At 37.1% G+C, this 24,780-nt stretch overlaps 1 protein-coding gene across 4 annotated transcripts in view; it reads right to left on the reverse strand.

Annotated features, from left to right (window-relative positions):
- Nucleotides 1-427: 427 nt before the first annotated feature.
- Nucleotides 428-24,780, reverse strand: part of ndrg3a (ndrg family member 3a) — a 56,776-nt gene continuing 32,423 nt past the window's right edge. For 3 of the 4 annotated variants that reach the window (XM_051673160.1, XM_051673161.1, XM_051673163.1), the window contains 14 exons: nucleotides 18,469-18,574; nucleotides 18,261-18,381; nucleotides 17,416-17,478; nucleotides 17,101-17,161; nucleotides 15,595-15,681; nucleotides 9,734-9,790; nucleotides 9,349-9,452; nucleotides 8,649-8,714; nucleotides 8,509-8,560; nucleotides 7,932-7,979; nucleotides 7,347-7,382; nucleotides 7,156-7,207; nucleotides 3,113-3,151; nucleotides 428-1,968 (listed from right to left, as the gene is read on the reverse strand). In XM_051673160.1, coding sequence (XP_051529120.1) covers nucleotides 1,802-1,968; nucleotides 3,113-3,151; nucleotides 7,156-7,207; nucleotides 7,347-7,382; nucleotides 7,932-7,979; nucleotides 8,509-8,560; nucleotides 8,649-8,714; nucleotides 9,349-9,452; nucleotides 9,734-9,790; nucleotides 15,595-15,681; nucleotides 17,101-17,161; nucleotides 17,416-17,478; nucleotides 18,261-18,381; nucleotides 18,469-18,574 — 1,059 coding nt within the window. In that variant the 3' untranslated portion in view covers nucleotides 428-1,801. The remainder of the gene's footprint in view (nucleotides 1,969-3,112; nucleotides 3,152-7,155; nucleotides 7,208-7,346; nucleotides 7,383-7,931; nucleotides 7,980-8,508; nucleotides 8,561-8,648; nucleotides 8,715-9,348; nucleotides 9,453-9,733; nucleotides 9,791-15,594; nucleotides 15,682-17,100; nucleotides 17,162-17,415; nucleotides 17,479-18,260; nucleotides 18,382-18,468; nucleotides 18,575-24,780) is intronic. The other variant, XM_051673162.1, reaches the window with a different exon arrangement.

A 24,780-nucleotide genomic window follows, 5' to 3' on the forward strand; every position in this document is an offset into this window, starting at 1 on the left:
CTTCGTCCTCTGTTCTGCGTGTTTTCTTGAGTAGGATTTGTGGTGAACAAACCAACATGCAAGTGAAATTTCCTGTGCTGATATAGACATTACAAATCCATATTCATAATGCATTTAGAATTTACTGTTGTAAAGGTACTAAGTGTGAAAGATGCAGAGCTTTCAGTTATAATACAGTGCATAATATGGATCTATACAAAGATTGTATACACATGTGAAAGTAGACAAGCATATATCAGTCATACATTTAATCTTGAGTATACTTCAGCTTCTAACATTTTCTTGGCACTGTGATATGCACCTTTTCGTATTTTTATGAGGTTCTTAAATTAGTCTAACCACAACCCGAGGATAAGGGTTGATCAATGTGAGGGACAAAAAAAAGTACATTTCATTTTCTGTTTTCTATAAAGTTGAGAAGTTGTCAATATTACAACTTGTAAAAAATGCACGAGACACCTTATGCCAGTTTCCATGATATACTGTCACTTTATTTAGTAATTGAGAATCAATGGAGAGTGACTTTATCAGACACAAGTTCATTCTTCCATTTATGTTCATGAAAGCTGTCAATCCATGTTTACATCAATAGATTAGGAATAATTATGTTTTAAAAAAATGAATAGGGAGTGATCATGTAAAATATACAAAAAGCATGATTTTATATGCAACTAAGTCTAAATATGCAAAGCTACAGTTGCTTTGCATATTTAAAAAGTGACAGCATGTTGTAACTGTTAAAAAACCCAAAGAAACAAAGATTAAAACAAAAAGAACAAATTATATTCCACTTGTTTAGCCTGATGAGTGATCTTAAGTCTTCACAAGGTATTGTTATTTTCTAACAGCTAAAGATGGTTATATTTATTGTTTAATACAAGCCAGTAGAGTTTTTAATACAGGTTAAACACAAGAAATATTACTTTTTAAACATTCATTACATTCATGGGTTCACATTAAAGTGGATTCAACAACAGAACACGACAGGCAATTTATTTGAAACAGTAAAACAGAGAGCTTCAGGATGACAAATGAAACAATATCACAGTGTAGCATGATAAGGGCAAAGGAAACATTCACAGTTCACACCATAAAATGTACATTTTTATAATTTTCCTTTAAAGGGATAGTTCACTCAAAAATGAAAATTCTATCATCATCTACTCGCCCTCATGTTGTTTCAAGCCTGTATGAGTTTCTGGCTTCCTTGGGCCACAAAAGAGATTTCAAGCAGAATGTTCAGTCTCAGTCACCATTCAGCTTCACTGCATCTTTTTACATTACAAGTGAATGGTGACTGAGACTGAACATTCTGTTCCACAAAAGACAGAAAGTCATATGGGTTTTGTTTCAGTGAGGGTGAGTAAATGATGACAGAATTTTCATTTTTTGATTAACTATACTTTTTTAGTAAGGGAGGTTCAAAAAAGCATTTAAAAGGGGGTGGAAGAAAAAAAAAAAAGGGAAATTATAAAATGGATCACTAACAAAGATGATGATTAAAAAAAATGGGGGAAAAAAAGAGAACAGCCTGGTGGAAGACCCTTCAAGTGTTATTATATATTAGTATTTCATTTGTTCTGCTTTTATGACTGACAATGTAGCTAGCGTATAGTATCATCTGTATATATTCATTATGTATACCTTTAGTATTTCATACATTCGAGCCTCCCCTGCTTAACTATTAAAGGCTTTAGAAACACAGGAATCTAGGACACAAATAACAGGAGAAGAGGGGTGAAAGGACAGCAGACAGATTCTCCCGGAGCTCCAGGGGGAGGAGAGGAGCGGCGGTGCCTTTTTAGCAGGAGACCTCCATGGTTTGTGGCCTGGCCTGGTTGACCAGGGCTCCAGAGGTGGGCCCGTCCAGAGGGCTGTTCAGGTTGCGGTTGCGTGAGCTGTCCGAGGATGTGAAGCTGGAGGAGGAGGATCGGGATCGAGACAGGCGCGTCATGCCGGCAGCAGGTACTGTGTGTGTGTGTGTGTGTGTGTGAGAGAGAGGTGCATCGTTACAAAGTTGTAATTAGAGTTTATTTTCATTTTACAGTATTATCAGTGGCAACAGAAGACAAAAGAAAAAAAAAAATCGAGAACGTAAATCACAGATAATTACAAGTTTTTCTTGTATCGTCTGCCTACACAAATACAAATGTGCACATACAAGCATTTCTGACTAAATATAAACCAACCAAGCCTGTCAACACATACAGTATAAAAGCCATATACAAGCAATAGCAAAAACCATAACATGCCTCAGCTGATAATTAAAAAATTAAAGTCTACTTAAAAATAAAATGTTCTGAAACATTTTTCAATAAGCTTACATTTGTTAACATTAGTTAATGCATTAGGTATCATGAACTAACAATAAACCATATATATTTTTTTACAGCATTTATTAAGCTTTGTTAATGCTAGTTAATAAAAATACAATTGTTCATTGTTAATTGTCAACTGAAATATTGAAGTTCATAGTGCATTAACTAATGTTAACTAATACAACTTTTGATTTTAAAAATGTTTTACTTTTTTGTTAAAATTAAAATGAACATTAACCAAGATTAATAAATGCTGTAAAATAATTGTTCATTGTTAACTAATGTTATTACCTAATATTAACAAATGGAATTTTATTGTAAAGTGTTACCACATTTTCTTCTATAAAACTTATAGATAAGTTAAAACTCTGAGCCAATATTTAAAATATATATAGGAGCACACATCTTACCAAATGTCTTTTGGAACACTATAATAATACTAGTGATAGATCAATATATTGACCAGGCTGTTTAATTAGCCATGATATGGCTATGCCCACTTGGCCAATTAACAGAAGTATTTTGCAGAAACATCATGTCAATAATTGTTTACTTAATGTATTCATTAAAAAATACTTTCCGTAAATTTTTTTCTTTTTGCATCTGATTTATTGTCATTAAATTGTATTAAATATATATAAAAACTTTACTGTGATTGAAAAGCCCATATTGGTCACGCACTAAATAATACCATATCAAATATCTACATGCAAATATTTGTAAACACAAGCACAGAAGTGAACCATGCAAACATGTACACGCTGAAAATAAGTGTTGGTTCAGATTCCGGGTACCTGATTCAAAGCTCAGATGGCTGAGCAAAACATGAGGAACTGTTTGGTTGAAGGGAAACAGATAAAGAGAGAGTAAGATGTCTGTACAACACAGGTTTTGGTGTAACTGTATGCAAATATTTACTAAAAATGTCTTCAATGTTTTAAAGTTTGTTCATTCGCTGGGACAGCTGTTTTAAAATGTAATCTTGCAATCTAAACTCACTTAATAGGTACTGCAAATCTTGCAGGTGTTTACTTTTTGAATGGCTTCTCTGCACAAATGAGGTTTTAAATCGTGAATAATTTTTCTGCAGTGACATTTAAATAGTTGTGCCACATTGTTCCTCTGTTGCATTCCTGCTTTACCTATAGAGGGTGTCACATGGTGATGTGACACTCTCATAAATCCATAAGATGAAAGTTTACTTCGGCGCACATTGAGCAAATTTTGTGATCTGGACAGTACACTAGCAGCCTAATTTCTCTTCACATGCAGACAGTCCACAACTTATTGACAGTATTTGCGCATGCACCTGGTGTTGACTATGCAAAAAGATTTTCACTGAGCAGTGGTAGCACACATGCCGTGAACGCATCCGTGCTGTGTGGGCTCACGGTCAAAACAGTACACTTTGAAAGGATAAGCGCTTGACTGTGTGCGAGATGAAACGACGCTGAAAAAAGAAGTATACCTAAGCCTTTAGATGATTATGAATCTGATTTGCACATAAACTGTATTAAAGGGATCATATCATACAATTTTTATTACTTCATTTTCAGCACTGAGGTCCACTTATATTATAAGGAACACTTTTGCACCAAAACTTTTTTCAGTGCTATTTTCCACCCTTTCTCTGAACCTTTTTATTATTAAAAGTACAGCAACGCAACAGCAGAGCAACGCACTTCACATGCAAAGAGTGCGTTAACGTCTTTGCATGTGAAATGCGTTGCTTTGCTGTTGCTTTTACTTGTGAGCTGTAGTAGGTTTGCTGTCTCATCTAATATAGTTTCCCTCGCAACTGTTTTCAACAACAAACTCTTGTCAAAAACTGTTAAAAATAAAGTCAGCCGCTAGTTTCTAATACATTTTTCAGAAGGATATGCAGAGTTGCAGGTGCTACACAGTAAGGGTGTAAAATTAAAATTTGCATTTTCGTCGAATTTATGATAAAAATACATTCATTTTAGCATTAGAATTTTGGAAGTGTGCCAAGCACTTGTGATGACTTACATTGTTGGGCTAAAACAGATGCAGTGCAACAAATAAAACAGAACACAGGTGTCTCGAGACCCGTTTTAAAGGTTTATTTCGTTTTAAATTGACACAGCGTCTAAAAAAAATGCAATGTTACAGCACAAGACACTGAAAAAACAGTGAGACATGGCGCAACAGTCAAAGACTTCAGTCTAGCACATTTACATAAAAATAAAAAAAAGACAGACGAGTTCAGAGTGAACGGCCCCCCCAGAGGTGGAGGTCTTTGGCAGTTGTGTCTTGACTATGCCTTGCTCTCTTACGAGCATCTCGCTGCATAAGCATTAGGTGCGTACATACAACTGTATGAAAATCTAGGGATGCAAGGATACCACTTTTTTCTCTTCCAATATCGATCCCGATCCGATACCAGTGTTGTTGTTTTTTGCATAATCAGTTTCGAATATCTTTACATTATTGTGTGGAACTAATTGGGGGTACTCTTATGTAAATAAACATTTTAAAAAATCCCCCCCCCCACCTGAAATAATGTCTTTAAAATTCTAATAACATTTTGGTAATTTTCAGTGAAAAATTCTAATGTAATTTCTCAGCCCTGTTGACAATCCTACTACACAGTACACACAGCCAGGAACAGCACCAGGTTTGGTGGATATTCTCACATCTTACTGTTAGTTTTCGCTTAACATTTACTATTATCAGTTTTGGTGTTTAAGAATACTAATATTTATTCTGATTTATTTTTATTACTTTAGCATGACTGGGGAGGCCAAGTCTTTTTGAAGACATTGCTTTTTTGTTTTATTTCTCCTCTTTTCTCCCCAGTTTGGCATGCCGAATTCCCAATGCGCTGTAAGTCCTCGTGGTGGTGTAGTGACTTGCCACAATCCGGGTGGCAGAGGAAGAATCTCAGTTGCCTCCACGTCTGAGACCGTCAATCTGCACATCTTATCACATGGCTTGTTAAGCGCTTTACCGTGGAGACCTAGCGTGTAACTCACCACGTGCCCCACCGAGTGCGAGAACCACATTATAGCGACCACGAGGAGGTTAACCCAACGTGACTCTACCCACCCTAGCAACCGGGTCAATTGGTTGCATAGAAAGCCTGACTGGAGTCACTCAGCACACCCTGGATTCGAACTTGCGACTCCAGGTGTGGTAGATTAGCAGACATTGTTTCTGTGTAAATGTGTGCAGTGATGTTTTAATGCGTTTAAACCAGGGACTAAAAACTAAATGTTTTTCATTTCGGTTCATTCTGAGCAAGTTCGTTCCAGTTTAGAAGTTCCGCAGCCTTCTTTCCAAATGGTTACCGGTTCGAACAAAATAAAAGAACGGTTAATAATGTTCTTTTTAAAATGATAGTACTCTGCGCTAAGGGGTGTGTGAAATATCAGTTGCAGTGTTGCCAGATCTCGCAAGAGAACAAGCAACCTGTTCTGGAAAAACGAGCCCAAAATAAGCCAATACATATATATATATAAATTCCTGTGTGGTGGATTTATCGGCATAGAAATCATAAGAAACAGTTAATAGTTAAGTATACTGCTTCTCAGACAAAACATGGCAGCATCAAATCTGTATTAATGCATCATATCTAACAATAATCTCGGAATAGACTCGGAAACAACTGAGAAATGTACTTTTTACCTCTAATAATGTTTTCACTGTATCTGGATTAACCGAGCATGTATATGTAGTAATTATACATATTTGTCTTCATTCACAAAATGCAATTAGGCAAAGAAATGTGTGATACAGCAGTTTTCTTCAGGATCAAAGCACATGTTTCATTTTTTCGGGCAACATGAAGTGGTGTAGTTCCAAAAATTTACGGTGATATTAACCCTTTGGCCTTTAATTAAAAATTATCGGAACAAAATTAACCGGTTAGAACCAGTTACCAGCATTTAAAAATAACGTTTTCACTCCGGAACAAGTGAAAATCCCTTCGTTCTGGTTTTCGTTACGTTCTGCTAAAAATATCGTTCATTTTCGGTTTTCGTTCCTTGAACCGTTTTTAGTCCCTGGTTTAAATATATTCATCTGTCTGGCGTCGGTAAGTTGCAGAAGTATGAAATGAGGTGCTTTAGCAACTCAATGTTAATAAATGCTCTTTTTGAACTAGGGAGGACGTTTTGTGTTCTTAAAGTTACAGTACAGTTTCAGTTTGCATTGTACAATGGTCTTTTATCTAAACAAAATCATATGACCCCTTTAAAAAAATATCTGGGGCTATGATGGGAATGAATGTTACAAAGCATTATGCTTTTAAAAGGCTACAGCAGTAATTAAGTCTTTGGTCCGATTCCTGACATGAGGTAAATTCCAGCCCAGTTGCATCAAGGACTGTGCAACAGCCCAGAAATTAAACAGCAAGTAGCATTTAAGGGGGTGGAATGGGGTCAGAGAGAGGGTGACTGGCTCTGTGTGAGTGATGAGTGCCACATCTTTTCACACAGAGCACTGGCAGCACACTAAATGCTTTACTGGAGAGCCAATCCTGTCAACAAATATGTGTGGAGAACTCATTCAGAGGACATTATCATTTCACGCACGTCTGTAGTTTGGAAGAAAAACTAATCAAAACACCAAGTGTGTGGGAAGCCATGCAGAGTTGTGTGTGGATAATGAAAGAAAGAGAGAGAGAGAGAGAGAGAGAGAGAGAGAGAAGTGTGTGGTGTTGAACTGCCTATTATCATGGTGTCTGAGCAGAACAGATAAACAGATATATGTTTACTGAGGAAACTGACCAAGATTGCTTTGCATGATAAACAAACAACAAGACTATTTCACGGGTAAGAAAATGTCAAATATTGAAAGAAACAGATATACTCACTGTATCCCATTCCTTGCACAAAGTATTTGAAGGCTTCGGCCAGCTTTCCAGGCTGTTGGGAGATAAAAGATTGTTTAAACCTGTTTACACCTTTGTATTAGATTCAGCATCCTCAAAGCAGAACAAATGAGGGTTTGGTGAAAATAATAGCAGTGGCATTTATACCAATAAAATAAAGATAAAAGACTAACCTGAACAACCTGAGGCAAACCACCACAGTCAGCCATCTGACAAAGAGAGAGAGAGAGAGAGAGAGAGAGAGAGAGAGAGAGAGAGAGAGAATGAAATGGTGCTTGCCTGAGCAAAATTTGCTGCCACGATGCTAAGGTATTCTGGGTGATTGCCAGCGTGTTGCTATGCTGTTGTTAAAGTATTCTGAGTGGTTGCTAGCATGTTGCTATGCATTTGCTAGGGTGTTCTGGATGGTTGCTAGGTGGATGTTTGCTGTTTTCCAAATAAGAAAAAGCTCACCCCCAAGTCTCTGATTTTCAGGTCCCTACATATGGTTACTCATTCAATGCAACTCTAAATATTTTTTTGCTTGGTTTAATGTTTGCCAGGCAAACACTGTAAGGCTGATTGCTTAATTTGCTTAGAAAGTAAAAGCACACCTCTCCTTAACAAGCCGCATGATTTGAGGTATCATTCATGTCCGTAGCACAAACGGTAAATGAGTTGCACACCAAAGTTAGGGTTCGAAGTTTTGAAAAGAACCCAACAATAAGAATGAGCAATTGAAATAGTAATGCTTAAAAACTAGATTCATGTCATCTTACCTTCAGCAGAGTGGTCTTTACTGGATTTAACCTAGAGTTGCATTCAACCTATATTTAAAAGAATTCAACAGAGTTTATAAGATACAACAGGGAAGGTCATGACTACAAGGTCATGACATTCATCAATATCTTTAGAGGTTTGTTGTTATTACATAGGCTGCAGTATAATAACATTCTGCATTAAAGGATTAGTTCACCCAAAAATGAAAATTGAGCTAAGGTATTTTTTCTTCAAATGTGTTCTGCTGAAGAAAGAAAGTCATATACATCTGGGATGGCATGAGGGTGAGTAAATGATGAAAGAATTTTCATTTTTGGGTGAACTATTCCTTTAAGAGTCACATGGGGCGCTGCAGTTATATGACATATAAACATGTAATACAGCTGTTTGATATCCATACATAAATTCGATTTAAGGCAATATACTATATGTAAATAATATAAAACACAGATATAATGTCCATGTTCATGAATGATTTTTACTGTTAACAGTGAAGAGTGCAGCAAAAAAAAAAAAAAAAAAAAAAAAAAAAACCCCACTAAAGACACAATTAATGACTTATACGTGCAAACTCACCACAGCCTCCACAGCAGGGGAGGTATCTCCAACAACCAGCATAGCAGGGCATCTGTACAGGGACATGTGAAGGTGAAAAACAATGCTCTGAAAATATCAAACCATACCAGAGCTCTGAACAAGTCAAAAGAGAAGCTTACATCAGCGTGTTCACAGTATTCTCATTGAGACCGGCAACTGGCCTCTCGATTCCAAGGTCATGACGCCTATTAGAAACAAGCAACTTATTTAGAATGTTTGGCAGAATATTTAATGTACACTGAGGTTCAAACGTCTGAGTCTACTTTTTTCTGATTTAATACAGTTTAATTGCACATTTTTTTATCAGCATTATGGTCTGAATGAAAAGTTTAATAAAAATATTACCATGAATTTCAGAATTTCTAAGTATTTGATATGTGCCCCTTCTGTTTTAATGCTAGCATGCACTCGAGCTGGCATGGACTACACAAGTTTGTGCAAAACCTCATGATTCATGTTATCCAGCATGATTTGAAAATGTTTCAAAGAGCATCTTGTGTGTTTCACTGGAAAGGAAAATCTGACATTTTGTACAAAGGACTTAATCAATGGACAGGTCAATGTCACAAGTTTGCTTACTTGATTAGGGACCTTTAAAATAGAGCAGAAATAGTTCTTAATCTTTTTAAGTTATGTGTAATACATTTTTCAAATATCCTCAAATAACTTGCTGTTTATTTCTATGTTCTAATTCGATTTTGAATCACAGATATTCAATGTGTACTCAGACTTTTCAACTCAACTGTATAACTAATTGAATTTAACCACCATAGACAAATTCTTAAATAATAATAATAAAAATATGCTTTTTAAACGTACGCATTGTATGAGCCACAGAAGAGGGCCAGGTTGTCCTGGTTGATGTCCTGGGCAATGTGCAGGCGATATGTCTGTATCAGTTCCTGGTTTTCAGTCAGCTCCTCCTAGTTTGTCAGAATAACAAATGGTGTTCATTAAGCATTACATTTACATTTATGCATTTGGCAGATGCTTTTATCCAAAGCGACTTACAGTGCCCTTATTACAGGGACAATCCCCCTGGAGCAACCTGGAGTTAAGTGCCTTGCTCAAGGACACAATGGTGGTGGCTGTGGGGATTGAACCAACAACCTTCTGCTTACCAGTTCAGTGCTTTAGTCCACTACACCACCACCATTCTGGCATTATCAGGTTGACTGTTGTGTAGATGGTGGGGTTTACTTACAGTGCTGAAGTGATGAGCCATCACAATGTCCACTAGATTACTGGTCCACCCAGTGATCTACAGAAAAAGAGTGACCTTAATTTTAGAGAGCAACTAGAATTTAAATGCCCCATGATCCATGGGTGTTTCCTAAGGTTTCCAAAGTGTTGTTATGTGGTTGCTAAGGTGTCCTGAGTAGTCGCTAGGGCATTGCAACGTGGTTTCTCTGGTGTTCTTGTCGCTTACTTGGCCAAGTCAACAGAGCCTTCCATCAAATCTCTATGATATTCTAGCATTAACCAGATTAAAGTGTTTACCGGTATGACTTCATCATGACAACGAAGTTGTAATATTGCATACAATTGTGTTTAGATAAGGTTAGTAAGTGATTTCATCACACTAAAACCATTATGTCTTGTTGCTATACATTTGAATGTATCTGAATGTTTATGAACTGGCCCCATTCGCTTCCATTGTTAGTTCATAACTGTAACCATAGTTTTTGTTTTCTATTTTTAAATAAACAAGGACATTTTTTTTTTAATGTATTTATTTTTTATAAATAAATATGCCACAAATGCTGTTGATTGAGCTTAACTTGTACTGAAGCCGGCACATTCCATAATGCTTTAAAGGAGTATTCCAGGTTCAAACTAGTTAAAGCTGATTTTTGGGTTAAAAAATGAACAAATTGCCATTATTGATTGAGTACATAAACAATCAGTGTTCAAAACAATGTCCTTACCTTACCCCTATTCACTACGGTAAGCCTATAAAAATGATTTGTATTTTGAGCTGTCGGGTTTGGTTTGGCGCAAAATCGCTGGCTTATGACGTTCATCCTTGCATCATAACATCATGTCCGCACACACAGGAAAGAAGTGCCAGCTGTCTCATGTTCCAGCTGGTGAAACTAACTACGCTGTTCAGCTCAGTTCAATAGCACTCACACAGTTCAGGACAGCATCATTGCAGTCTAGATGGATGTGTTATCGGTTTAGCGAAGTTGTTTATCCGTTATAATGCTTGGATATTTTTTCTGGTAGGGCTGTTGAAGCTTATATTGCTTGTCATGCTTTTATGAATTTAATATTACTCGTGTGTTAACCAATCGCGATGTATCTATGTTGTCCCGTGAAGTTACTGTGACATGTTTAATATGTATGATTTTGAAATTGATTCTTGTAATTGTTATATTGCATATTTAAGCATATTATTTTTATGCTTAAAGTATTTTTTATCCCTATCATTGCAACTGACGTAATGTATTCTTCCGCAAATTGCTTGCAATTTTAAGTTTCAACCACAGATGTTGCTTGAGAGAAAAAGTTACATCTAGGATGCTTTCACACTGGCAGTTTAGTCAGAAACAGAGCACGGTTTGCACGAAAAGTTGGTAATGTGAAAGCTGTCATGCGGACCGGGAAGCGCACTGCTGTACCGAACCCGAGACTACCTGTAGGAGGTGGTCTAAGTTCGGTTGGGACTGTGGCGCAGAGTGACAAAGCAACCTGTACTCGGGTCCGCACTTGTTCAGGAAGTAAAATGACTTGTGCATGCATGTTTGCCGATTTAAGCATGATGACATCATCAGTTGCACAAAAACAAACACAGACATGTGCATCATGAATGGCAGGGAAACGTTGCGGGACACAGAAAAGGTGAGGTGCCTTTTTGTATATGTGAGTGAGTCAGCATGCAACCAGCTGTGTGCTCAAAAAAGATTGTTTGTGAGCATCAGATATAGTCTCCTTCCTCTGGACATGTACAACTGCTGAATTACAGCATGCGAAGCACAGAGGTGCAAGTGTCATTCAATCTGGTGTGCATAATGACACAAAATTAATAACAAACACACAAATATAGTGACCCGCGTTGTGCTTTCCATCATGTGCATGTTTGTGATGATGCAAGTTGATGACATAAAAGCACCGGGGTTTGACGGAATCATACATGAGTCTTAAACCAGACCAACGCTGTGGGGGGCATTGGGAACAATCGCGCTCGGATTCAGACCACAGCAAACATGCCCAGTGTGAAAACCACCTTAAGCTCAATCGACAGCATTTGTGGAATTATGTTGATTACCACCAAAAATTATTTTGACTGGTCCTTCCTTTTCATTAAAAAGAAAGCAAAAATCGAGGTTACAGTGAGGCACTTACAATGGAAGTGTATGGGGCCAATTTTTGGAGGGTTTAAAAGCAGAAATGTGAAGCTTATAATTTTTTTTTAAAAGCAATTAACATTAATTTTGCAGTTAATGATACTTGAGTACTATTTGAGCTGTAATATTTAATCGTCATTTACTGGGATTTAAGGGTTTACAGCATTACGTCCTCAAGGCAACAAAGTTGTAAAATTGGCTATAACTTTACACAGAAAAGGTTAGTATGTGATTTGATTACACTAAGATCATGTTAACATGCATATTGTTTACGTCTTGTGTCTATACTATTGAAAAAGTGAGTATTTTAACGGTTACAGATTGGCCCCTTTCACTTCCATTGTAAGTACCTCACTGTAACTCAGATTTTTGCTTTTTTTTTTTTAAAGAAAAGGGACGAGTGGAAATTAATTGTTGCGGTAATCAACATTATGCCACAAATTCTGTTGATTGAGCTCAACTTGCATTGAACCTGGAATATCCCTTTAATTTGTGTGCTGGCAGTGTATTATGAATTAGATATGAGACAGTTCACACTGTAAAACCATCTCAGAAAAGTTGTGTCTTTAAATGTATCCCCTTTAAAGACCTGCCGCTAAAGCTATTGACATTCAGATGGTTGTCTTAGGAAGTTGCATCTCACGCTGTTTTTTGCTGTTTTTTTTACGTCCCGCCACGAGCGCTGCGTTTTCAAGACATCAAGATAAAAATAGTTCAAAACGTGTCTCAAGACCCCTGCATTCTGCTCCATTCTATTAAGGCTGTTTTTGAATGCAAGAACACGTATCATGTAAACGTCACCTAAAAAAACATGTCAGATTGAGGTCAGGTGAACCCAAAACCAGCCTAATTATTTGTGGCTTTCTTAGAACCATTTAGTCCAGTGTTTCTCAACCTTATTTGCAATTAGTATCCACACAGCACCATCAGTAAGGCTCAAGTACCCCTTCACAGACACAAAACCAAACATGTGTACCAATGGTTAAATATAATTCAACATTATCATTAATATTGTAAAAACACTGATGTACAAAATGAAATGAGGAAGTTGCCAGTTATGATATTTATTCATAAACATAAAAAAAAACAAAAAAACAAAAACACCCATATAAGGCATGAAACTCACAATTAGAGCAGACTAGTACTGTTAATTATATAGGGGACCTTTTTAACATGGTACAAACTATTTTATAATTGGTTTTTCATTATTTTGGTAGACACTATATATTATTATTATTAGGCCTACATGTTTTTGTTTTTGTTTTTTACTATTTACAAGTATTTACCTTGATATGTAGAACAAGTGCTAAAATGGTTCTGTCTTTTTAAGAGATGAGTGCATATTAATGAGAGTGCAATCGCACAGCTTTTTTTTTTTTTTCTCCCCAATTTGGAATGCCCAATTCCCAATGCGCTCTAAGTCCTCGTGGTGGCATAGTGACTTGCCTCAGTCCGGGTGGCGGAGGACGAATCTCAGTTGCCTCCAGATCTGAGACGTCAATCCGCGCATCTTATCATGTGGCTTGTTGAGCGCATTACCGCGGAGACCTAGCACATGTGAAGTCTTCACGCTATTCTCCACGGCATCCAAGCACAACTCACCACATGCCCCACCGAGAGCGAGAACCACTTTATAGCGACTACGAGGAGGTTAACCCAATGTGACTCTACCCACCCTAGCAACAGGGCCAATTGGTTATATAGGAAGCCTGACTGTAGTCGCATGACTTCTTTATTAAAATTAAACTCTTTGTTGTTGTTGTTGTTTTCATCAACAACTGAATGTAGAGAACAGAAATTGTATTAAAAGAGACATTATCAATGACAAATGGTTTGCATAGATCTCGTCTATGGGCACACACTGAACGGAACGAGTCAAATCAAACTTTTACTCTAAAACACGAAATGAAAAGATATCGGTGCTGAAGGTCGTATATTAAAAGATTGATCTTGGGATTTTAAGAATAATCGCGATTAATCGGGAAATCAATATTTTTTTGCAGACATAATCCCTATTATTTTGTATTTTGAGTCATAGTAAAATCCAATACTTTTCGCATACCCCCTGGCACCTGTATACATACCCCGGTAGGGAATCACTTGGTTTATCGATTAGTTGTTCAAGTAATAGATTTTAAAAATATGTACAGTATACTGTTGTGCTCAAAAGTTTGCATACCCTGGCAGAAATTGTGAAATCTTAGCATTGATTTTGAAAATATGACTGATCATGCAAAAAAGAAAATTGTCTTTTATTTAAGGATAGTGATCATATGAAGCCATTTATTATCACATAGTTGTTTGGCTCCTTTTTAAATCATAATAATAACCCAAATGGCCCTGATCAAAAGTTTACATACCCTTGAATATTTGGCCTTGTTACAGACACACAAGGTGACACACACAGGTTTAAATGGCAATTAAAGATTAATTTCCCACACCTGTGTCTTTTTAAATTGCAATTAGTGTCTGTGTATAAATAGTCAATGAGTTTGTTAGCTCTCCCGTGGATGCACTGAGCAGGCTAGATACTGAGCCATGGGGAGCAGAAAAGAACTGTCAAAAGACCTGCGTAACAAGGTAACGGAACTTTATAAAGATGGAAAAGGAAATAAAAAGATATTGAAAATGCCTGTCAGTACTGTTCAATAACTTAAGAAGTGGAAAATTCGGGGATCTCTTGATACCAAGCCACGGTCAGGTAGACCAGGAAAGATTTCAGCCACAACTACCAGAAGAATTGTTCAGGATACAAAGAAAAACCCACAGGTAACCTCAGGAGAAATACAGGCTGTTCTGGAAAAAGATGGTGTGGTTGTTTCAAGGAGCACAATACGACAATATTTGAACAAAAATGAGCTGCATGGTCCAGTTGCCAGAGAGCCTTTACTGCGCCAATGCCACAAAAAAGCCGGTTACAATATGCCCGACAACACCTTGACACGCCTCACAGCTTCTGGCACACTGTAATTTGGAGTGACGAGACCAAAATAGAGCTTTATGGTCACAACCATAAGCGCTATGTTTGGAGAGGGGTCAACAAGGCCTATAGTGAAAAGAATACCATCCCCACTGTGAAGCATGGTGGTGGCTCACAGATGTTTTGGGGGTGTGTGAGCTTTAAAGGCACGAGGAATCTTGGATGGCAAGATAAACGCAGCATGTTATCAGAAAATACTGGCAGACAATTTGCATTCTTCTGCACGAAAGCTGTGCATAGGACGCTCTTGGACTTTACTGACCCTCCAGTGGTTACACCCAAAGACTTTGCAAGACGACCAAAGACTTTGCATGACCTGGAGGCATTTTGCCAAGACGAATGGGCAGCTATACCACCTGCAAGAATTTGGGGCCTCATAGACAACTATTACAAAAGACTGCACGCTGTCATTGATGCTAAAGAGAGCAATACACAGTATTAAGAACTAAGGGTATGAAGACTTTTGAACAGGGGTCATTTCATTTTCTTCTTTGTTCCCATGTTTTGTTTTACGATTGTGCCATTCTGTTATAACCTACAGTTGAATATGAATCCCGTAAGAAATAAAAGAAATGTTTTGCCTGCTCACTCATGTTTTCTTTAAAAATGGTACATATATTACCAATTCTCCAAGGGTGTGCAAACTTTTGAGCACAACTGTACCTAGTTTGGATTTCACACAAAATATTGTATATCTATGTAACTATAATCTCTTTGTTTACATTTATTACTCACCTTCGAAGCAGCCCAGTCCATCCAGCCCTCAGCACAGGGGTCCACGTTAATCAAAACCAGTCCCTCTACCATGGATGGATGAATCAGCTGCAGAGAGCGAAGGATTTTGTCTTTAATGAGCGATCCATGGGGAGGGTGAATTAAAAATGCATGCAGTCACTGCTGAATGCAGCTGGCCAACCTTGGTAGAGGAGCTTTATACAGCTGAACTCACAGCATCTCCCTTAAGCAACCACCAGTGCTGCTGACAGTTACTAACATTAATCTTTCAGTGCGCCACATGCACACGTACATACAGAGATGATGAGAGAGCACTATACAGGAAATGAGACAGGGCACTCAGCAATGAGCAAATTAGAAAAGCACAGAGAAAGGGAGAGATGTATCATGTGTTGTCTTCCATAAAAGAAATGCTGAAAATATCAGGCTTTTGTGAGTGTAGGTGTGTGTCAGAGATATTTAGACATTGATCAATAGCTTTAGAGGTTTGAGGCTGCAGTGCACACAGTATACGAACACAGTTCTGCATTAAGTGTCACAGGGGATGATGCAGTTTTGCAGTGCTACTTTAAATCAGCTCTAAAAGGGCAGGTGGAGATGACATAAAAATATTTGATACAGCCGTTTAGCTCAAAATCTGATTGATACCCACATGGAAATCCAATAATAGGCAATATTTGTACCATATTAAACACCTAAAATGCATCCAGTATACAATGTTTGTTCATGTATGACTTTCATTTATATAAAAGTCACATACAGTATATGCAACATATATTTGCAACAGAAATGGCCATTTTCATACATGTAACACATTTTCCCAAATAATAGTTACATTTGAATATGCACATACAGAAAATGTACATACACTCACTTAGCACTTTATTAGGAACACTATGGTACTAATAAAGTGCCCAACGTGGTCTTCTGCTGTTCTAACCCATACGCCCCAAGTGTTGTGCATTCTGAGATGCTATTCTGCTCACTACAGTTGTACAGAGTGGTTATCTGAGTTACCATAGCCTTTCTGTCAGCTCCAAGAAGTCTGGCCATTCTCCGTTGACCTCTCTCATCAACAAGGAATTTCCGTCCGCAGAACTGCCGCTCACTGGATGTTTTTTGTTTTTGGCACAAAATCCCAGGAGATCATCAGTTACAGAAAAACTCAAACCAGCCCGTCTGGCACCAACAATCATGCAGCGGTCGAAATCACTGAGATCACATTTTTCCCCATTCTGATGGTTGATGTGAACATTAACTGAAGCTCCATATCTGCATGATTGTATGCATTGCACTGCTGCCACACGATTGGCTGATTAGATAATCGCATGAATAAGTAGGTGTACAGATGTTCCTAATAAAGTGCTCAGTGAGTGTATATGCCCAAATACAATCCTTTGAAAGAAAGAAAATAGAGTTTGAAAAAAAATGTTTTAAGATAATTTGATTGTGCAATGAAAATTTTAAAATCTAAATGAAAGCTGGAAAAAATGTCAGAGAACTCACGGCAAAGCGGCTTAAGATGTAGGCTCCTGCCCCCACACCAATGCCAATCACACTGTTCACCCTGCAGAAGGGCACACACACACACACACACACATATATACTCTGTCACTTACAACAACTGCAGTATTTCATCACTGACCATGCTGCAAACTACAGAGAAATATTTTGATTATTCACTTAAACTGCTATTGTGTGTTGTGAATGCACTGATGATCATTTCTGTCCTATAGACTGCATATTCACAGACAGACCTGAATGATTTAGGTGGTAGAGTTTAATTCAGTACTAAAGAACCATTTTGACTCTGATACTCACTTGAGCTGAGTCAGGACTGAGGGTAACATCTCTGCCAGCTCATCCATGGTGGGGTACTGGTACCTGAAGACAAACACATACAGAGAGAATACACAGACAGAAAATGCGAATTTAGGAAAATATGACAATTTTATCACAAGTAAATACAAAACATTACAAGATTTAAATCCAGAAGTACCACATTTGAACACGATTGGCTGATTTCTAATTGATTGCTGGCATCTGAACTACAAAAATATTTTTCTTAAATCATGATTTTCTCGTTTTCCAGTAAAAATATCTAAACATCCTTAAAACAAGATCAGTTTACTTGAGAAGCCAAACTGTGTAAGATACGAGTTGTTTTCAGAGTATACATCTTGAAATAAGTTTATTTTTAAGTGCTTTTAAGTTTTTTTCTTGTTTTAAGCATAATCAATAAAACAAAATGTAGTAATGTTTATGCTTAAAAAAATAAAAAAAAATAAAATAAAAATAGCCAATGGGGTATATAAAAATAAACTTAATCCAAGATATATTCTCAATATATCTATTCTTAGATCTATTCTACAATTTAGCATCTCAAGTAAATGTATTTTGTTTTAAGGATTTTTATATATTCTTCCTAGAAAACAAGACAAGAAATTTGCATTGTGAGGTTCATGTTCTCATTGGCTGAGGGATGCCACCACTCGTTTGTAAGAACACATGCACACCAAAACAAACTTTGTAAGGTGCCGAGCCAAAAAAACGATACTATCAAAAACAAAAAACTTGAACACTTACTCACTGCTCCAACAATGATTTGAATCCAAAACCATGTGGTTAACGTTTCGACTCGTGTAACGAGAGATGTCGCCACTCACCCTGTGGGAAAGGGGGGTGCTGCCTCCTGTTGGCCAGGGGCGTCCACATGCACGACAGCAAAATGGTGAGTGATCTCCATCATTTCCTCAAAGTTAAACAGCGTGTTGAAGCAGGACTTGTCTGAAAGAGACCAAACAGTGTCTTCATCACCATACTCAGAGATTAGGCAATTATAAATGTGTGTATTATGTAATGTGTTTCACGTACGGTTAAGGCCAATGTCATGGTAGGTTAGAATGACGGGACGGTTGCCTTTAGGACTGCCTTTCATGGTCACATGGAGTACGCCTTGGGGTGTCTCAATGTCATGCTCCTTTAACAAAGATCAAGAAGTCAGTCAAATGAGCAAATATCAAACTATGAAACCAATGAATTGACCCTTGGTTAAGCTCCGCCCCCCTTGGATTTTGTTGCTTGCTCTGAAAAGCTTTGCAGAACTTCCCATGGGAATGAATGGGATAGCACAGTAAACGGCATGGATAATGGAAATGGAATGGAAAATATTCTTACGTGGGCTGGAATGAAGAGTGACATTTTAAAGCATATTTATCTTAAGTTTTCTGTAAAAGAAATAGTTAAATTACACAGTAATTTAAATCAGAACTGAGGCAGTCACTTGAAAAGAAAAAAAAAAAAGCATAATTTAATAGCAAAAATCACACCAGATAACATTAGTTCAAGTGAACAGAACTGCTCATAACGTCTCATAACACATAACTATAATGCTGTGAACGCTTTATTTACTATCGCCTTTACTATGACCTGAATCAATACATAAATTAATTAACGTTAAGTTATTAGCTTTAATTTATCTTGGAGAAAATGTTCATTTGAAAATGAGGGCTGAAACAGTTTAAGCCGTAGCATGCTCTTCTTGAGATTTATTTAAAGAAAAAACATGTGTGTATCCTCTATAGGTACCTCATGTCATTATTACAAGTGACCCAGAAACTACATTATTAATTGTTTTTGATAATTTCTATAAATTCACCTTAAAACTACTCAAACACACATTACTCTCGTAGACTCTCGTTGTCAGAGAAATGGCAGACTGCAACAGTTGCTAAGATACTGTAGGATTGGTCAGAAACACATTTAAGGCAGGGTTTAGCGAAGGGTCAATTCCATTTCTCTACCATGACCTTTGTGATTACTAGACTTTAAAAACTTTTAAAAATCATTCCGATTCAGACTGATTCGCTAATTAATCATTTAGACCGATTTGTGAACCTGTTTGACTGATTCACTGCAAAAAATCTAACATCAGTATGGCTTGGGAGCAAGTTTTACTCCACACAAGCAATATCAAGCTTATTAAATAGGTCAGAGCATAACTAGAAATGTGTGGGCCTGGAATACATATTCAAGGCCTGAAAACTACAGGCTCCTTAAGCAGCCAGGAAATTCTCAACGATTTATAATAATACTGAGTGTATAATGTAACAGCTCTGTTTGAAGAGTGAAGTGTTGGTGCTGTTGTTTTCAGGAACGATGTATTTGTGTAGTAAGTGATATCTCCCATGAGGGACCACAGGCAGATAGTTGCAAGATCAATAGAAAGATCTAGAGGAATCTTAGCCAGCGGGAGGACCAAGCAACTGCAAGCTGAAATCACATTTCAGTTATTATGGGTGTGTGCTTTATCATGGGCTAGAAATTAAATATTTTATTGCATGAAACAACAAATAAGGGATAGGCATCTAAAAATGAAAATTCTCTCATTTTCTCACCCTCATGCCATCCCAGATGTGTATGACTTTCTTTCTTCTTCAGAACACAAACAAAGATTTTTAGAAGAATATCTCAGCTCTGTAGGTCCTTTCAATGCAAGTGAGTGGTGACCAGAAATATTTCAATCACAAAGGTCATATAAAAGTAATCCATATGACTCCAGTGGTTCAATATATGTCTTCTGAAGCGATATTCAGAATGTGAAAGTGGAGATTTATAGTGAAAAAGGACTTAAATATTGATCTGTTTCTCATCCACACCTATCATATAGATTCTAAAGACATAGAATTAACCACTTGAGTCTTATGGATAACTTTTATGATGCCTTTAAATTCTATTTGAGTTTCAAAGTTTTAAATCCTGTTGACTTGCATTGTATGGATTTTCGTTTGTGTTCTTCAGAAGAAAGTCATACACAGCTGGGATGGCACGAGGGTGAGTAAATTATGAGAGAATTTTCCTTTTTGGGTAAACTATCCCTTTAATATAAGGAATGCCCTGGTACTCTAATAATAACTGAAGATCAACTAATTCAAATACAATAAATTTCTATAAAATTCCAGTGATTCAGTTTCATTGCCAAGATAAACCAGGGGTCTGTGAAGGTTCTGTATGTGATCTGGGGAAGAAAAATAAAATTTAAAAATTAAATTATATATATATATGTATATATATATATATATATATGTATATATATATATATATATATATATATATATATATATATATATATATATATATTAATGAAAGTTATTATAAAATGTTACTCAGGAGAACTAGCTTTTGGTTGGCTAAAAGTCTGCATGGGGAGTCACCAGTTTTGTAAAGGTTAAAAACCCCTGGCCTAGATTAAATTATTCATATTGTATTGAGCTGATCCAAATCCACTGCTTTGATGATCTAATGCAAATATACATAAAGTTTAAAGGATAAACCATAGACTCTTTTTACTTTACATTTAACTTCAGTCATCACCATCCAATAGAGCGCAACAGTCTGGTTCGGGATGTAAAAATCCCATGAATCTTTTCCATCTGGGAATTGATTTTGAGCAATAAAGGCCTACTGTGCGCTCCGAGGATGTTAATCAATGGTATACGCTTTTTAATTAATTCGTTACTGTAATTGAATTACTTTTTAGTCAAAAAAGTGTGCGTGTAGTGTGATGCATTACATTTTAAATTCTTGTAATCAGATTACAGTTACTTTCATTTAATTAAATTATTTTTAAGTACATTATAGGGTTATGCTTATTTTTAATACTGTATATTATGTATGTAGAACACATGAATTATGGCCCTGTAACGAGTCATTGTGAAGGAGAAATGTGAGATGCTGAATGTATGGCTTATGTGCATAACAATGAACAAGGAAGAAATATAGACATTTGTTTAGTGTTTTTAGCCCTGTTTCCACCTGGTATTACAATGCGTTTCGGGTGAGACACATGGCTGTTTACACCTGGTCACTTAAATGCGTCTCCTGTGACCACTTGTGTTCAGATTTGGAGGGGCGGGTCTCTGTTTCATGATGGCATACATCAATCACTATGTCAGTGTGTTACTGCATGATAATAAAGTGCAACAAAATCAGAAAAGACAAAGAAAGCACGGAAAAAACGGCGCACTGTTTCTCCCAGATGCGGTTGAAATTTAATCTAAGCACAAACGCAACATGTCAAGCAGAATTATCCACTATTTTAGTGTATTACCTGTATTTAAGGAGCTTCAGGTGTTCATGCTTGTCATCTGTGTTGTTATCAGACACACTAAAGAAGATCCGTGACGCTCTCATGATTGTGTATGTATCCGCTTTTTATAATTTCCGATCGGAAAGTTATTTCTTTTTAAAGCCGTTTGTAAATGGCAAATTTTAAACTCTTGTTTTAGCTCAGCAGTTTATTGACTGGCGAGGGGTGGTGCTTCGCTGTGGCCGGGACACATACAGGACGGATTAGCATTTACACCTCAAATGCGATGTAGACGCATGCGGTTTTGACCACATTCGTTTTCTGGTTTCTGTGATCCGATCACAAAATGTTTTAGACCTCGTTTAGACCTGTTTTTAGGGCTGACCACATGTGATCGGATCACCCAAAACGCATCTTAATACCAGGTGAAAAAAGGGGGCTTAGAAAGCAACTTCAAAGTAAAGTAATTAGTAGTGTGTTTCCTTTTTAATAATAAGTAATATGATTACAATGTTACAGAAATAATTTTTTGTGGATTACAATGTTTAAGTAATTTACCCAAAAAGGTACAACGTCTCTGAAGTACACAGTCTTGTACCTTTTAAATTATTTTTTACTTCAAGTCTAAGCTTGTAATCTTGTGGTTCACCTCGGAACTGGTAGGTTTGGTTCATGGCTAAGAACTCTTTTATGAAGACGTCTTTGAAATCCCTATGGAACAATGACTGTGAAAAAGACTTCTGGAATCAAGACACTGCATAACACACTGCAGCCCTCATGCAGGGACATTTTAAAAATAAACCAAGATTTTAAACCTAACAAATCTCGCTGTCTCTAACTACTGTATGTGATCTCTTAAACTCAACTGGGCTGAACCAAACCAGGATGGAGCTGTCATATGCCTCAGAAAACTTCCTCCACAGAGAAAGAAGAACTAGAGAGATTAAAGACACAGCGGCACAAAAAAAGGTCTCTGATCAATTTATTGTGCTGTAGTTTCTCTTTTGGTAAATGCAGTGGGTTTCAAAATGAAAATGCTTTTATTTTGCAGTTTTTTTCTAATTTAATACAGTTTGTTTTTAGATTTCAAATTATATTATCAGTATAACAATTTAAGTGAAAGGTAGTTGCTTATAGTTTTAATGACTGTATGCACTTAAGCTGGGATGGACTCCACAAGTTTGTGCAAAACCTGATTATTCAAGTTATCCTGCATGATTTAAGAATGTTCTAAAAATCATCTTGTGTGCTTCAATGGATGCAAGGACCTTGCATCTGACCTTCTGTACAAGGGATTTAACACAGTCAATGTCACAAATTTGCTAACATTTGATTAGTGACTGAAAAATAGAACAGAATCTTAAATATGTCTTCTTCATTTTACATCATAACGTTTCTTTCTTTAAAATTTTTCAAAATCCAAAAACTTTGTTTATATCCAGGTTTAAACTAACTCATTTTGAATTACAGATTTTTAAAGCAAAATCAGACTTTCAAACCCCATTGTATATGATGTAGGCTTCATTACTCAGATCTGTGTATCAGCAGATGGAGATGCAGCGTCACATTCAGTCATGTCCATATTTTCGCACTATGGCAAGGGAACTAATGTTTGCGTGTGTGAGCCTGTGCTACACAGCTCCCAATACATCAATAATAGAATGAGTCACAGCAGAGGGACGCACACGAGTCCAGCGTTGTCTGAGATAAGAAGAAATTGCTTCAATACTGTAACTTTTTATGTCAATAAGAGTCACAGTGATTGGCTGCTTTTCGTTAATATGTTTGGTTTACAATTCTTGATTCATTTTATATAGTATTGAGTCTCTGTGCTAAAACAGATCAAACAGCATTTCTCATAATTAAATCCTGGTTGCATTGAGGCACACTGATTGAACAAATGTCTGGTTGCATGTCTATAAAATTGGCCTCAGTATGTTTGAATACTTTTTCAGCTCTTAGGCACATACGATTAAGGCCAGAGAGTGGGAAATGTAACAGACTTATCCTGTTCACTGACAAACAGACTGTCACTATTTCTGACACACATACATGTTGACGCTGTGTGTTTGTGTCTACAGAGTGTGAAAAGGTCAGGAAAGAGGGGTCAAATATAAATGAGGCAGACAGAAGGAGACTAATTCAAAGGGATAAAATAAACAGTTAGGTCATGATTCCTGTCTAGGCCAACAATTCCTCCTGAAAAGACCAGATTACACCAGTATAAATGATTATATTCGCACCCGGGTTCGAATTACGTCAAAGTTCGGTTCGTTTAGATGATGTGAACGCTGTTTTCCGAACTCGGTGCGAACCCACAAACCGCACCCAGTCCGCTTGAAAAGGTGGTCTGGAGTATGGTTTATGTGAACTCCAGTACGGTTCCCTGCTGATATTAATGCAATCGTACCAAATCGCAGAAGTGAATTGCTTGTGATGACGTATAATCCGCTTCTTTGCAGGCTCCCGATCGCAATTATTATGGTATAACGCATTTCTCATACCTGCTTGTCTCCAAATAAGTCCCCTTCATGGAGCAGCTCACATTCTTCACATTCTGCAATGCACCCGCACGCTTGCGGCAGACAAACGCTAACATTCATCACATCATTGCACATTCAATGCATCCGGGCAGACAAACGCAAGTGTCCTTTGCATGTAAAGTTTTGGTGGTAAATCCAAATGGTAAAATCCAACACAGCAAAGCTGAAGTCTTCTGGAGTTGTTGCCTAGTTACAGTGGTAAACAACTGCTGCTTGTACTTACGTTGATAATGCAATCAGACCGTGGTTCAGACCCAAATAATATGATGTGAACAGAGAAGAGCAGGGGCAAAGGGAGGGGGAGGAAACAAACTTGAACACCCTCAGAGTTTGTATTTAATTTCAAGCAGGACATGACGAAAGTCAGTAAGAATAATTTCACACTGTAGATTCAAAAGAACCAGCTCATAAGAGTCATTCATTCGAGAATCAGAGTACACTGGTCACACTGTGTATTTCAAGCTGTAGATTTAAAAGAACTGGCTCATTACAGCACTGGTTCGAGATTCGGAGTACACTGGTAGCGCTGTACATTTCATGCTATAGATTCAAAAG

The sequence above is a fragment of the Myxocyprinus asiaticus genome, chromosome 35, assembly GCF_019703515.2.
Source record: "Myxocyprinus asiaticus isolate MX2 ecotype Aquarium Trade chromosome 35, UBuf_Myxa_2, whole genome shotgun sequence".
NCBI lineage: Eukaryota > Metazoa > Chordata > Actinopteri > Cypriniformes > Catostomidae > Myxocyprinus > Myxocyprinus asiaticus.